Source organism: Pygoscelis adeliae, unplaced genomic scaffold (assembly GCF_000699105.1).
Source record: "Pygoscelis adeliae isolate BGI_AS28 unplaced genomic scaffold, ASM69910v1 Scaffold154, whole genome shotgun sequence".
Lineage (NCBI taxonomy): Eukaryota > Metazoa > Chordata > Aves > Sphenisciformes > Spheniscidae > Pygoscelis > Pygoscelis adeliae.
Window position 1 is genome coordinate 5,930,593 of NW_008825113.1, and position 15,352 is coordinate 5,945,944.

Genomic DNA, 15,352 nt, shown 5'->3' on the forward strand with positions numbered 1-15,352 from the left:
CTTTACTGAAAGAGTGGTTAAACATTGGAACAGGCTGCCCAGGGAAGTGGTTGAGTCCCCATCCCTGGAGGTATTTAAAAGACTTGTAGATGTGGTGCTTAGGGACATGGTTTAGTGGACATGGTGTTGTTGGGTTGACGGTTGGACTCGATGATCTTAGAGGTCTTTTCCAACCTTAATGATTCTATGACTCTAACATCAGCTTTCAGCAGCCATCCCCCTGTTTCAGCAAGGCATCTGATACAAAAGGCAAACCTGGGAGCTATTGAGTGACCTAGGACAGAGTTTAGAGCACGTCTGTGCTCAATAATAGCTGCTCTGTATGGTCCCAGGTAAACCTTACCCAACCTGATGCCATCGTAGTGTTAGGACACCTACAGTAATAATATAAACCAGAGAACTAGGAGTTGTAGAATATACCTGCTTACCTGTTTAAACTGCTTGTAGATTACTTTGCTGACTTCGTCAGAAGGCTGAACTTTTCCAGCAAGCAGTGAAGAAAGCATGTTACCTAGGGTAACCATGCCCAAAATTACCCTGGGGGAAGGAGAGAGAGAAGATAGGCCTAAACAACACAAAAGCCTCAGGTGTTTCTGTAGATAAAAGCATCCACTCCTAGCCAGCCCAGAGACGTCAGTTCAACTGCTTCATGGTATAAAGCAACATTATTGATGGTATACTTGGATTCTGTGTCTCTGCAGGAGACAGAGTCCAGCTCTCAGAAGTTCTGGAGACTCACAGAGAAGTCAGCAGGTGCTGTGGGTGCCTGGCCCGTCAGAGCATCAGGCTCTTTGTATCTCTAGTCCTTGCAACTGGAGAGCTTCTTGCAATCTGTGAGCTTTTGAAAAGCATAACTTCGTTGTTTTATGCCCTCATCTGTCCTTTTGAAAGGTGTGACAGGACCAGAGACATGCTCACCTCAATTCCCTCATTCCCCTTCTCCCTGCAAGGATGTTGCAAGGACTGCAACAATTAATCCCTTGAGGTAGCACTGTAACTGGAGACTAACTGAGCAACTCTTCGTTATTCAGCCTCTCCCACAGGAGACCTACAGGGTAATAAGGCAATCCAGCTTCCTGGGGACACCCTGGTTTATAGGGTTCACTACAACATTGCACTATAATGCAGTGTTCTGAAGAAACTGGGTGAAAACTGTGGTGGAGATGGGTAGGTTTGGGGTTGGTTGTTTTAAATACGAATTTTTGCTTTGTTTAACTTAAACAGCTATGATGAAAAACAATGAAATTATCCTGCAGAGACACAGAGATCTACACTGAGTAAGTATATCATAATAATCATTAGAAGCTTATTATGCGAAGGGCAGGACAGTCCTGGCATGACAACATATTAAGTCCAGCATTGGTGTGTTTAAGGTAGCATTTCTGAACTGTGTTACTATAACTGAAGAAAGATGAGCGAGAGGATATAGTAAGCATTTAAAGACATCCCTTGGGACCTGGTGAGGAAAGGGATACATATGGATGAATAGTGATATATGTGGACATACCCAGATTCGTCAACAACTGGTACCTGGTCAAATCCCTTCTCCCGGAGAATTTCAACAGTCTTTGCGCAGGTAACAGTTGGGAGCACAGTCAGGGGAGCAGAGAGGCTTAATTCCTGAACACTGATGTTCCACCACCTGAGGATGAAATAAAACCCAAACCCATGCAAGTCTTAAGGAGAGAACAGAACCAGTTGTTCATGTACAGTGGCCTTCAGCACTACAGGAATGACAAAAGGCTGCAAGGAAGAGTCAGGATTCAGCCAGAGTCAGTAAAGCTTCAAGCCTTTCAAGTTTTCTCCCCAATATCAGGAAGTCATTGAAGCGTGAGAAGGCTCTAAGACTAAAACTCTTTTCCTCCTTCATGCACTTTCTAGGATTACAGTTAGTTAGTGGAGACTACTAATCTCCCTAGCTTCATTATTTATATCTTACACAGAAAATTTTGTGCTCCTACTCAAAGACCTAGCCATATTTACAGTCATTATAGGTAGCAATTTAGGGAAGATCCCCCTCCACCTATGTAGACTTGCAGTGCTTTGCACTCAAGAACTCTGATCTTGGAAGGGTTCTTTGTATACTACTTTTTCATTTGAGATACAACCCTTTTCATAATTAAAAAAAATTTAAAAACCATTAAGTACAAAGTTTTCTTCTGCTGCCATGCAACTCAAAGAAGGAAATCAACTAATTTAAGCAGATTTGATTAATAGCTGCAATTATACATCAACACAATAGCATGAAAGATTAACGAAATCAAAGGAAGTAGTGCAAATTGAAATGAGCTTTAAATTAGCAACTGCCATAAAGTCAATTGAATAGACTCATGAAAATCCAAATGGTTCTGACATGCTTACCAAGGTTTTTTGACAAGGTCTTCTTCTTTCATGAACCCTTTCTGAATCATCCATTTGTCACTCAAGAACTTGGACCTGGAAAGCATCAGGAAGTGAAAAGCTCATTAGCAGGCTGAACATCTGACAGCAAACCTAATAGCACACAGAGGCAACTGTTCACAGCTCACTACCACTAACAACTTAAGCATAATTGAAAAGATACTGCCATTTGCCATCCAAGCTTACCAGCCAGGGACATTGAGAAGAAATACTTATAGGAAGAAAAAGGAATCCCGTAGGAAACAAAGCTATATCAGTCCCTTGCAATACAATGAAGACACAGCCTGGAACGGAGAAGTGCCAACCTGTACTCATGCAAGGTCTGTCTGCAGTTTCTAGTCGTCTAGTATTGTGTTGGATGCAACAGAAGTCATGAAACACAGCTAAAAACATCATGTTTTGGGATATGTTTCAATGCGGTAGGAGAAAAACTTCGCAGCGCAGCTCAAAGCCCTCACACTTCCACCTGTAAACTCACCCCAGCACTGGCTGCTGCTACAGTAGTGCTGTGTTCTGTTCCGAGGCAGGGAGAGCAGACAGCCTTACAAGGACCCTTCCAGGAATGGGATAATACCAATGGTCCTCAATAAATAAAACAGTGAAAGCAAGTCTTTTCCTGTGAAAGATGCTAACCAGTGATGGTTATATACTGAAGTCAGACACAAGGAGGAGCTCCGTTTTCAGAGGGCTAAGCTCCTTTCTACTCCGTGTCAGACCCTTTCTCAATACCTCAGAAGTTGTGCCCCAAACACATTCCTTGCTTTAGTAACTGCGTGCTATAAGAAATATGTATTCAACGCGCCACTGCTGTAAGGAGGAGGTCTGAGGGACTGCCTCACCCTTTTCCCAGAGAGAAAACAAGCAAGTTCTTACATGTAGTTCCTGACAGAGTCAGGGAGGATAACAACACAGCGCTGACCTTCCTTCAGCTCTTTGGCTGCCTTCAGAGCTACAGACATGGCACTGCCTGAGCTGCCACCTGCCAAAATGCAGATCAGAGGCAAAACTGTCAAACCATAAGTGAAATGAGAAAGAATGAAAGAGAGGAAGAGAGACCACAGAGGAGCCCAGGGTGAGGAAGCAGCTTCTGAAGTGGAAGGAGGTCTCCCTGACCTGCACAAGGCTTCAGCCCCCCACATATTATTCAGAGAAACCCAAAGGATTCGCATCTGCTCTTACCACACAGCAGTCCTTCCTCTCGGATCAGCATACGTGCTAAAGCAAACGACTCCTCATCATTGCTCTTGTACCACTGGTCCACTGCCTGGGAAGGCGCAGGAAGACAGAAACAAGGGTCTATTTAAATAAGGAGGGCTAGGGGAGCAACACAGCTAGTGTGAATTCAACCCATGCTCTTTGAGGTAACAGCTGCCCTACTGAGCCATGCGCCTGGGTTTCCATCCTCCAAATGCCAAGTGGGGTTTTTTTGCCAAGGTAAGACGATCACATTAGCACAACAGGCTCCTTATTGAAACCTCGCCATAAGAACAGGCTGTTGTAAGACAGCCACAGAGAGCATCAGTTTCCTCCCCTCTTGGAGGGCTTCCCAGGGACACAGGCTCTGCTCAGGACATAGTCATACCACTTTTGGCTGGGTGGGGTTGGGGTGCTTTGTTGGGTTTTTTTTTTTTTGATTGGTTGATTGGGGGTTTTTTAATTAAAAAAAGGAAGTATTGTGTTCTAGGAAAATGTTATCTGCTCACAGCATTTCCACCTACCATTGTAAAGTAAGTGTGGCCAGTGGAGAAGCCTTCTGAGGACTGTTTTTATTGATGGAAAGAACAGGAATAGTTCTGTCTGCTAGCCCTCCCTTTTCAGCTCCAAGAAATACCTCCCCAAGTTTTTCCTCCGCCTCTCACCTCACTTCTGCATCCCAACAGAGGGCAAAGGGCAGTAAACCAAGAAGCATGACTTACAGATCTATCCAACACTGTGGGGACAAAATCATATCCGATTCCTTCCACTTCATACATTGTCTTGTCAGTCTTGTTTAGTTCTTCTGGTGTAGCAAGGATGGAGCCTTCAGGATCAACACCTATAATCTGGAGAAGCAGTTTCCACTTTGGCTACCATGACACACTGCTTTTGAGAACACAGCTATTTACTCAAGAGCGCTGACCTCATTACAGCTGTTGGTGTCACACTGGCCACACATACAGCCAAGCTAACAGCAACCTAGCCTCCTATTCATTTCTTCCTGGCAACATTCACCTCCCCTGTGAACAAAATGCTTTGCTGCTTCTGGCCCCTTGGCAACCTATCCTGTCTCCTCAGGCTGTGGACACTAGGTGAGGGGCACCACTTGTTCTACATGGGTTTTGTTTGGTTTAAACAGAAGACAGGGTTTCCCCAAGACAAGGTTGTCCTCATTCACATGTCGGGCATCATTACAGCAAATACATTTTGTGCCAAGTGTAAGCAGGTTAAGTTTTATTTTGCTCACCGCTCCCTGCCTCTGTAGGAAAATATTCATGATTGAAACATGATACCAAGTCCTGTGAGGAAATCTAACACAGCACACGGGTAAACACACAGGTTGGTGTGTGCAGAGAAAATTTCACTTGGTAAAACCTCAGCAGCTCCAGACAAGTTAGTGAAGGTACAGTCAGACAGGAAACAGAAGGCTGCAGTACACACCAGAGAAGGAAGTCTCTCAGACACCCCATGAAGGGATCTGAGAGCCAGGTTTCATCTGCTGAGCCAAACCTGAACTCTGGTCACCAGTGAGACCAGAGCATGATGATTTCAGACGGTCTGAAAATCTTTCTTTGCTGCTCAGAACTACCGTCTAACTGAGAACATCCAAGAGCTTCCCATAGAGACCCAGGGAAGGCTTGCAAGGAATGGGACGTGCCAAGTGGAGCAGTTTGAGGTCCAGCCCGCTAAAGAGAAATGCTTTAGGCTTGCCACTTACTTTGCAACCTGGACACTTCTCCTTTAGCTTTCTAGAGATGCCAGTGATAGTACCTCCTGTGCCAGCCGCAGCCACCAGCATGTCTATTTTTCCTGTTTAAAGGTGAGGGATAGAAGGCAGTTGTGAAATCTCCCCCAGAATGATGGATTAAAAACCCACTTAAACCTAAGTATGGACTTTCTTTAACAAAAATGGGTAAGGTAAGGCTTTTTGCTTTCCAAGAGCTGTGTTACGAGACCTACCTTGAGACCACCTTGCTCAATCCCCATTTACTTCAGCAATGGTTTTGAAGTCTCCATCCAGTAGCCTGGCAAGGCACCAATTTGTGGTACTTTGGACAGAGCTGGAGGTGGCCCATACAGTAAGAGGAAAACTACAGGTGTCAGCTGTATTTGCTGATGTAGATAATTCATTCTTTAACTTAAAATGAGCAGCCCGTTATATTAGTTAATTTGTTAATTTACTGAATGAGTGCCAAGAGCATGGGACAGGTACCCATTGAGAGAACTGTTAACACAACTACCCTCTCATTTTCATGTGAAAAATACTATTTTGGTCATGAGCACTCAGAGTGAGTGCAGGTATGATAGTTCATTCTTCTGCCACCCCCTACAGTTTCCATGGTGCATCCACATGATAGCTTTGTTAATAAAAAAATACACACATCAATTCACGCACAAAAACAAATGCTTTCCAGTCAAAAGAATAACACCCTGCCAAGCAGGGGTATAAGCTCAGTAATAACTGAACAGTGACTGGCCTATGAGGAAAAGGAAACACAAACAAGACGCCTAAAGCTGGAACTCATCTAGACTCTCAGTTTGTGGGATGGCAGTTTGCGGGATGGCAGTTTGCTAGAGTACACTCATTTTAACTCAAACTTAAAGAAAGTTTGCTACAGAAAGACAAGCCAAATCCTCTGAACAGCTAGAGTTACTTTTTTTTGGGGGGTGGGGGTGGGGAGAACCATTCACATGCAACTCACCTTAATGAGAAGGAATGTAATAGCCGATTTTCTTATTAGAGGGTCCCATCAGAAACTGTACTGTTTTATAAAGCAGGTCAGTAGCCTCCTAAAAGACTTCCTTTTACCACCTAGAGCAAATGCCTACATGGTAGGCTGCAGCATCACACTGAATGCCTCCACTAGCTCACAAACCAATTGCTCCACTCAGTGGGTTAGCCCAGCTAAAGCTCTCTGCTGCCACAGCTCAATCATTTCTGGTACTCCAACCTGGCTGTCTAAAGCTAACTTGAAAGCAACCCCTGCAGAGTAAACAGGTCTTACTGGTGACAACTGCAACACAGAGCAGTTTGTACTCCTGAGGATTCCTAAGTGAAAAAGATCCAGTGTAATGGAGTATTTGGTCTGAGAATGTAAAAATACCTAAGTGCCAGGTCCTGCACTTGGGTCACAACAACCCCATGCAGCGCTACAGGCTTGGGGAAGAGTGGCTGGAAAGCTGCCCGGCAGAAAAGGACCTGGGGGTGCTGGTTGACAGCTGGCTGAACATGAGCCGGCAGTGTGCCCAGGTGGCCAAGAAGGCCAATGGCATCCTGGCCTGTATCAGAAATCGTGTGACCAGCAGGAGCAGGGAAGTGGTCATGCCCCTGTACTCGGCACTGGTGAGACTGCACCTCGAATACTGTGTTCAGTTTTGGGCCCCTCACTACAAGAAAGACATTGAGGTGCTGGAGCGTGTCCAGAGAAGGGCAATGAAGCTGGTGAAGGGTCTAGAGCACAAGTCTCATGAGGAGCGGCTGAGGGAACTGGGGTTGTTTAGCCTGGAGAGAAGGAGGCTGAGGGGAGACCTCATCGCTCTCTACAACTACCTGAAAGGAGGTTGTAGCGAGGAGGTGGGTGTCGGTCTCTTCTCCCAAGTAACAACCGATAGGAGGAGAGGAAACAGCCTCAAGTTGTGCCAGGGAAGGTTTAGATTGGACATGAGGAAAAATTTCTTTACTGAAAGGGTTGTCAAGCATTGGAACAGGCTGCCCAGGGAAGTGGTTGAGTCCCCATCCCTGGAGGTATTTAAAAGACATGTAGATGTGGTGCTTAGGGACATGGATTAGTGGTGGACTTGGCAGTGCTAGGTTAATGGTTGGACTTAATGATCTTAAAGGTCTTTTCCAACCTAAATGATTCTGTGATTCTATGATTCTGTATTTGTGATCAGAGAAAGCGACGCTGTTCTTTCATGCCACTCTAGCTATCGCCTCTTTTTTTTTTTTTTTAAGATAACTTAAGCATCACTGCTTTCTCCACCTGGTCACAAGCAGAGGAATCTAATAACCAAAGCACCCCTCTTTAATGGGGAAAAAAAAAACTGATTACTATCACTACTGAAATAAAGTAATTCTCTAATGACACACAGCATATGTATGGGATTTGCTGTGTCAAAATCCATGCATTTCTCAACAACCGCAGGTCCCATTCTCCAGGTACCTAACAATAAGAGAATACTAGGGACTCACTGAAGAGGGGGTTAGTAGCAGAGCAAACATACCTTCGCACTGCTGCAGGATCTCTTCAGCTGTGGTGTCATAGTGCGTCAGGGGGTTGCTGGCATTACGGTACTATATTGAAAGACAGAAGAGCCATTAAGTAGACTAGAAAGACAATAAAATTCACATTGTGAGGCATTTCAAGAACATGACAAACATCTTCCAAGCCCCACAACAGCTACATATACTCTTTCCAGGCTGTTTCCTTGTTATCTGGACCTAGCCAGAATGCCCAAGGGGAGGTACAACCTTCCTAAGTGACCTAATTTAAGAGTAGTTCTAAAGTGCCAGCACCCTCCAATGCCAAGATCTGTCCTGTCTGTGGGACAATTTTTTTAAGAACGTGACCCCTGTACCTATTCTTCCCCACAGGGCTGCCAATTCAGTGGAAAGCCACCCATGTTTTGCAGTTTCTGCGAACATAGGCTCATTGCTGCCCTCTAGTGACTACAAAAGCTTGCTACCCTACAGCATGGTGATGGCTCAGCTACAGCTCCAGACCTGAGACATCTTTTCCTCCACACACCTACGCTGTTGAACAGTCAACCAAGGACACTAAGGAACAAGGCTGCTATACCTCCTCCCACGCTACACCTGCACTTCTGATGCTTTGACTCTTACCTGGTCTAGTATATGTGCATTGGGGATTTCGTTTTTCAGTCTCCATGCTACTCCCACGTGAGATTCAGGAGAATCAAATCTGGCAGTAGTTGGTGTCCTCACAATCTCAGCACCCAGAGCTCTCAGGACATCCACCTGTAGTAAAGAAAGGTAGTCACAAAACCCAAAGCTGCTCTCCCAGCACAGAGACTTCACTGAGATGCAGGGGAAAGAAAACATCCTTCCTTTTACCTGGTCTGCAATAGCCTCCTTAGCAGTTCTCCTACACCCCAGCCTCACAGCATCACTGAGCCATGGGTCCAAATCCTTAATGTATTTTGGTCTCAACTAATCTTTACTTGGGAGATAGACATCAAATTCCTGTTTCTATTCTAGGCCTTCAGGCCTGTAGGGACTATTACTGCATATTGAGAAGCCTCATTCAGGCAAAATGCCATCTCCTCTCATGCCAGTCACATATGCTCTGCACTGCATCAGTGCTATAGACCAGTATTTTATGTTTAAGTGCAAATTATGTGTATTTACCTCCTTTGGACACAGGCAGCAAAGGAGATCCTCCAGGGCCCTCTGCACCACTCAAGTGCAATGAGGGCAAGAAAGTTTATGACACTGAGCTAAGGCAAGGCCTCTCTTCAGAGGGGAGGCATTTGGTGCTGTGTGGCACACAGCAATGGCCATGCGGCACCTCTCCCTCCAGAGCAGGTAAGAGCAAGTAATGGGTATAGGCCTTCAGGGGACACTGTTCTCATCTGTGCCGCTGCCTTTCAGTTGGAACACTGGAAGTGTCTGAACTGAGGTAAGAGGCTTTACTGACAGTGATTTGTTGCCTCAACTGTGAAACACAGGGGATGTCTTCTCTTCTTTTGGCTGCAGGTGCAGCACCACCCCAGTGGAGTGCAGGACAGGGCTTGCTCTAGGGCTGGATGTTTTGTGCTTTCCACAGTGAAGGTAAGTGGACATTACCCAGGTGGCTTTTCCTTCCCCTTTGTTGCTGTGGTGACACAACTCAGATGCTTGCCAGTACCCCCCAGTGTAACCTGAGGAGCTCAGCAGGCTCCCTCATGGCCTTGCTCAGCCCAGGGCAGAACAGAATATTCAAAGCTTCAGCATTGCCTTACTTTGTCCTCCTTTGCGCAGTGAGCGACAGCTAACCCAGGGGCATGTAGTTACTTCAATGTGCTAGGTAAATCTCAAGTTCCCTTGACATTTGTATTTAACACAGTTATGACAGTTTTCCAAGTGCCAATGCTGTGGGAACAGGTCTTAAACACATTTCTGTCCATGGCTAACCAGCCTGGATTTCTCTTGGCACCAGCAATAGGCCCTCAGCAGAGCTCTGCATGGCCAATGACTTGGAGGCCAAGAGCCTACACCTTCGTTGGTAAAGCCACAGCACTCATCTGCACCAGGAACTCTGCAAGTGCAAACACGCTTGTTTTTTAAGTCTTGAAAATAAAAGCAGATCTGACCTTCTCCATACTCATTTTCTCTGGCATCACAATGATACAGCGGTAACCCTTCACTGCTGCAGCCAAGGCCAGGCCAATTCCTGGAAGCAAGCAAAGACACGTAGAGCATACAGTGAGGAGCAACAAAGAACAAAACCCACAATGCTAGCTTTGGCATGCCCTGGCTTTAATCAGATTTTCACCACAGGCTTGAGTACAGTGTCTCTAGAGGGGTGGCAAAGGGAACGTTTCTGACTACTGGAGAGATCTGGATTTACAGATGCTGCTAGTTCTTTGAGGATCACAACCAACAGAAAGTTTAGCCACGGGTGGGAAAACTTGACATGTGCAAACTGCTAGCTTTGCCACATGCACATCACCTTCCTCCTGTCTCACCCACTTCATTTTTACAGAAGTAATTTGGGAAAGGAATGAGCTTTAAGCTAAAGAAAACTAGAGCAATGATTCTGATACTGTCAGAAGAGCGTTAGAGCCTCTATTGACTCACTTCTGCATTAAATCCCTGGTTTGCAATGTGCCAAAACTAAGTCCTTTCTAAAAAGGCATGATTAAATGCTGTTTGTGATTGAGGTTCTAATGCAGTACGTCAACTTGCTACGACAGTGAAGTACCCTTGACTGTTAGAGACAGACACCTCATTTCTACTTTAAAAATCTGCACCCCCAGCCTGATTTCTGCCTTCCAGCTTGCCATTGTCTGCCCACCTGAGGAGCTAAGCTCAGAAGTGCCTTCCCCATAGAATAGAAGCTTACACCTGTTATCAAATCCTCTCTCTGATGGATAAGCTAGACAGATCAAGTTAGTTGATATGTGTCTGAGGTCAGGGTACATGGCACCTCTCCCGCTGTTTTGGGTAGCGGGCACAGTACCAACACATGCCCATGACAATGCCTCACAAACAGTTTACCCTACACAGAGACTTTCTTGTTCAAAGCTGGCTCTGCTTCTACATGGTGCTGGATTACGTAGGGGTGAAAAAAAAAAATCTTTAACTGTTTCTGTAAGAGAAGCATAACTTACACCTCAAGTAATTCAAGTAGTGTTTAAATATTTGGGAGGGGGAAACAACAAAAAATTTTCCCAGTATATCATAGATAAATATGGATGCCCAAATCAAAAAATAAGACAGCAAAGGCCTCACTAAGGCCAAAGACTGAAGAGAAGCCATCCAGCACTCTCCCTTATGGTCTGTGATGAAGAAAGCATTTTGAGACCTGAACTCTAACACTTTGTACTTTCTGCTACTGACCTGGAAATGCAGCAAACATCAAAACAGGACTTTGGCTGAGGGAGAAGTGGGATGCAGAGAGGACAAAAATATAACACATTAGCTCTCACGTTTAACATACTCAGTAGCTCTGAGCAGTAGCCTAGAGCAAAAGCCAATTCTCTCAGGTTACTGTCTGCCCTGGTCTTTGCTTTTACATGCAAAGAGACAGCTTTCTGAAGTAATTGTCCTATATCTCCTTCAGTTCTGCCTCCTTTCTATCTTTTGGATTCTGTGGCAAGGAGAACCATTTATCAGGTACTGACCCAGAAAGCAGGATGTCATAGCATAACCTCAGATACTGGAGGAATGCAATATATATATGGATATTTTCCACTACATGCCATTGTTTAGGCAAGAGGTATAGCCACAGTCACAAGGGCTTCAGTTGCACTGCACCCCCCGCAGAGCAGCTGCTGAGCAAACAGCAACAGATTTTTCTGCTGAAAGCAGAGGGGAACTGGTCACAGATCAGCTCATCATTCCAGTCCCTCCGTTAACAAGGCTGGACTGGATCAAAAGAACAAAAGAAAGATCTGCCTGGCCCGTGTCTATCAGAAGGCAACAGTGGATACCAGGAAAGTTTGAGGACAGGACACCTCTCCAGAACACATCAGGCAGAAGAGTAGCTTGTAGCTCCACTCAGGAACCTCCTCAGAGGAGGCAGTATATTTTACATTTAACTAGCTCAAGGGAGAGTATTCCGGGTATGTTTACTCCCCACCAGTGGAACAGCTTAACAGAAGTACAACAGCTTTGATGCAGGAGCCCAGAGTTAAGTCCAGTCTGCTCAGATCATCAGATGCTCTGCCCTGGCCCCTGACTAGTGGGACTCTTCCCTCCTCCAGCCCTCCAACGGGGAGACGCTGACCCAAGAGGAATCTGTTGAAAACGTAGGTGTGCAAGGGCTATGTCAGGGGGCAGTGCTGTGGGGATGCAGCTCATCTCCCATCACAACTGCACCAACATGGGAAAGGCTGTTTCTCAAACCAGGCCCACCTCACCTGAGAGTGGGACCATGGGACTTCACAAATAGAACAGGAAGATCCAGATTCACACCAGTCTTCTGGTGCTTTTTTTCCAATAATTTCAGTCAGGCTTTAATTCCCGAACGGGACCCAAAGACCCTGGTGAATCTGGCCTAACGCTTTTTTTCTTTTAAAGCAAAGAGCCCTGAAAATTTAGCAGACCTCCTTCCCAGCTGTTCCGGTCAGCACAGGACACTGCAGAATTGTTCCTTGTGCGAGATGGAAGAGGCACTGCTCCCTACACCATGCAGGCAGGAAGGGATCCCCTTTCTTCCTTGCACAGGCAGCCTCCGTGCTCCAATCTCAAGTCTGTCTCTTCCAGGAAAACCACCACAGCACTTTCCCCCCACGCTTTGCTAGGGTCTCTCCATCCCCTACCTGTGTTTCCAGAGGTTGGCTCTATGATAGTGTCCCCAGGCTTCAAGATCCCAGCTTTTTCAGCATCCTCTACCATCCTCAGGCTGATGCGATCCTTCACACTGCCCCCAGCATTGAAGAACTCACATTTTGCCACTGGAAACAAAGAAACCAAGCAGAGTTATTAAACAGCAGTCGTTTGCTAAACAGGTTGGTGATCCCTAACATATCTGCAAGAGCAACTCTGTTAACACGTCTGCCCAATTGACCTCCCTACTTTACAACACCAGAGACGGGGATTCAGTTGACAGCATCTCCATTGTTACGGGTCACAACAACAAAGCAAGTTTGGTACTTGATGCTGGTCACAGAAGCCGGGAACCCACACTCTGTCAGTCTCCTCAAAATATGACCTCTCCTTTCATCTTTCCTCTTTATTACAGCCCAGTCATTAGGATAAAAAGCCCCAGGGCTCTTCCAGTGCAATAGCACAGGGGAAGAGAACTCTACCCACATGCCTTGCCTCTTCCCTGCTACATTCTCAGCCAAAGAGTTTCTGATCAAACTGGAAGTTTCTCCCCTTGTTCAGCCTACACTTTCATTTCAGTACTCCCAGCATTAATCCCTTCAATGGTGTTAAGCACCACCTTTCGGGACTCTGATCAGAGCCTCCAGATATCTCCAATATGGTTGGGTTCAAAACAAAAACAAAAAAAACATTCACTGATGGTTTCATCCCTTCCATCATTTTCAATGATCTTTAGTGGTAACTGCAGATCTGCGTTTTATACACACTGATGAATATTCTGAATACGAGAAGCAGTCAAAAACTTAATACAACTTTTTTAAAATTAAAAAATTATTTTCTATGAAAATGGTTCTACTTTTTCTATAAAAATGGAAAGCTGCGGGAAATGTCCTCATGAAGTACAAATTGAAAGATGTTTTGGATGACCAAATCCTAAAAACTTGAAAATCTGCCAAAGAAAAAGCAGAATTTTTCTCACCATTTTCTGCAGGGTACCTGCACTCCTCCTATGCCCAGGTTACATGACACTACTAACCAGGACTACCCAAGTTTCTGAAACAGTGTTTCTTATTTTGATTTTTTGCCTGCAGCAGTACTCACAGAGTTCACACTTGAGCCCATACTGCTTCCCAATCTTGTTGATTCGCACCAAGGGTGTATCGCCAACTTTATTCAGGATGCTTGGCAGGATCTTCAGAGGCTCCGGCCTGGTACACACACAAACAAAGTCAGTGTATTCACAGAAGGGGCCACAGGCGGGTCGCACAAAAGCAACACAGCATTTCCAATGCTTTTTATTTCAACCAGCTTTCTCCCTCCCCTTTACCAGGCTAGTTATTTTAGGCATTTTAGTTTAAAAGAATATCCATTGGATACAAATTCAAAAAACATCAAGTCCTTGATCCAAAACAAGGATTAATCAGACATCAAGCCAAGTGCTAAGGCAAGAATGAAGCGCTTTGCACTTCCTCCTGGCATGAAGTAGCTTAGCACTGCTCAGAGTCAGCTATTTTACAAGCAAAAGGCATTAACAACGCAATCTTTCATCTAGCCAGGGAACTGCTTGCCAGGTTACTTAAAATAAGTTAGTTCCAGTCCATGTAGTTTCACATCTTTGGTGCAAGGCCCTTTGTATGCTTAATCTGGGTTCTTAGCTTTGCTTACACACGGAAATTAAGAAGCACCAGCATATCTACATGCTAAACAGCATTAATTTAAATCAGTCATCTTTTGTAAATCCGCATGGCTCTGAGGGGACCTGGATTAGCGCTGTACTGAAAAATCAGGAAATAAAAATAATACTTACAGAGTGGTATGACGATGGGGGGAGGCAGATGGGGGCTTCCCAAGCTTCCACGTGCACTTGCTAGGTGTATCAGGGCGGATCCAATCCATTTCCTTCTCATTAGCCTTGCAGTTCTCATTGTCCCTCCCACCAGGGAGAAAATATTTGCCAGGTGCATGAGGGCATGAGTTCATATCTGGCTTCTCCTGGGAAGGAAGTGTAGGCATTTCATCCTTGGGAGACGGAGAAGGAAAAAAAAAAAGAGAGAAAAAAGAGGAGGGGGAAAAACAAACAAACAAACAAACGAGAGAGAGTGATTCGTATGCCCTGCTGTAACAAGGTCAGAGCACCTTTTGAGACTATCAAAGTTATTCAAGTTCTGCAGCATGGGAAACCACCCATTCACATCATTGCCCCCCCTACAATAGCTAAAAATCATGTTACTAGTAAGTCCTTATTCTTGTCTCTGTCCCTTCACCAACATATCTATTTCCAGTCTAGTGTTTCAGCATGCAGTTTTTCTGAGGGAAGCCTGAACAGAAACTACCCTGGTGGCAATTTTCAACAGAGCAGTATTGCCTACAAGCCAAAAGGGGCAATGGCAACAAGTAGCTTTTAACACCCAAGAAGAAGTTCTGCCACTGACTACAAGAGATCCTGCCACTAAGACCCAGGTATTAGGAGAGAGAGCATAGTATGTCTCAGACAAATCCCATCCTCGTGTCCCAGTCTTGTTTTTCCCTTATATGAAAAAGGTCACAACAAATGGGTATTTTAACGGTCAGGTGATGTTTCCATAGTACTGTGAAGTTGGGAAAGCATTTCAGCATAATTTTGATTTGCCAAATTTTTATCACCAAAATGAGAATCTTGCACTGCAACGCTGAATGCATTTATTGGGTTTGTGTGGCAAGGTTTTGTAGCTGGGGGCTACAGGGGTGGCTTCTGTGAGAAGCTGCTAGAAGCTTCCTCTTTGT

General features: G+C 45.2%; 1 protein-coding gene across 1 annotated transcript in view; it reads right to left on the reverse strand.

Annotated features, from left to right (window-relative positions):
- LOC103920301 (cystathionine beta-synthase-like) overlaps positions 1-15,352 on the reverse strand; it is a 31,890-nt gene that overhangs the window by 6,862 nt on the left and 9,676 nt on the right. The window contains exons 3-15 of the mRNA XM_009328000.1: positions 14,397-14,608; positions 13,691-13,797; positions 12,583-12,717; positions 9,910-9,989; positions 8,441-8,575; positions 7,822-7,891; positions 5,315-5,406; positions 4,317-4,442; positions 3,580-3,664; positions 3,274-3,379; positions 2,362-2,436; positions 1,508-1,642; positions 429-537 (exon numbers count right to left, since the gene is read on the reverse strand). Of these exons, the coding sequence (XP_009326275.1) occupies positions 429-537; positions 1,508-1,642; positions 2,362-2,436; positions 3,274-3,379; positions 3,580-3,664; positions 4,317-4,442; positions 5,315-5,406; positions 7,822-7,891; positions 8,441-8,575; positions 9,910-9,989; positions 12,583-12,717; positions 13,691-13,797; positions 14,397-14,608 (1,467 nt within the window). The remainder of the gene's footprint in view (positions 1-428; positions 538-1,507; positions 1,643-2,361; positions 2,437-3,273; positions 3,380-3,579; positions 3,665-4,316; positions 4,443-5,314; positions 5,407-7,821; positions 7,892-8,440; positions 8,576-9,909; positions 9,990-12,582; positions 12,718-13,690; positions 13,798-14,396; positions 14,609-15,352) is intronic.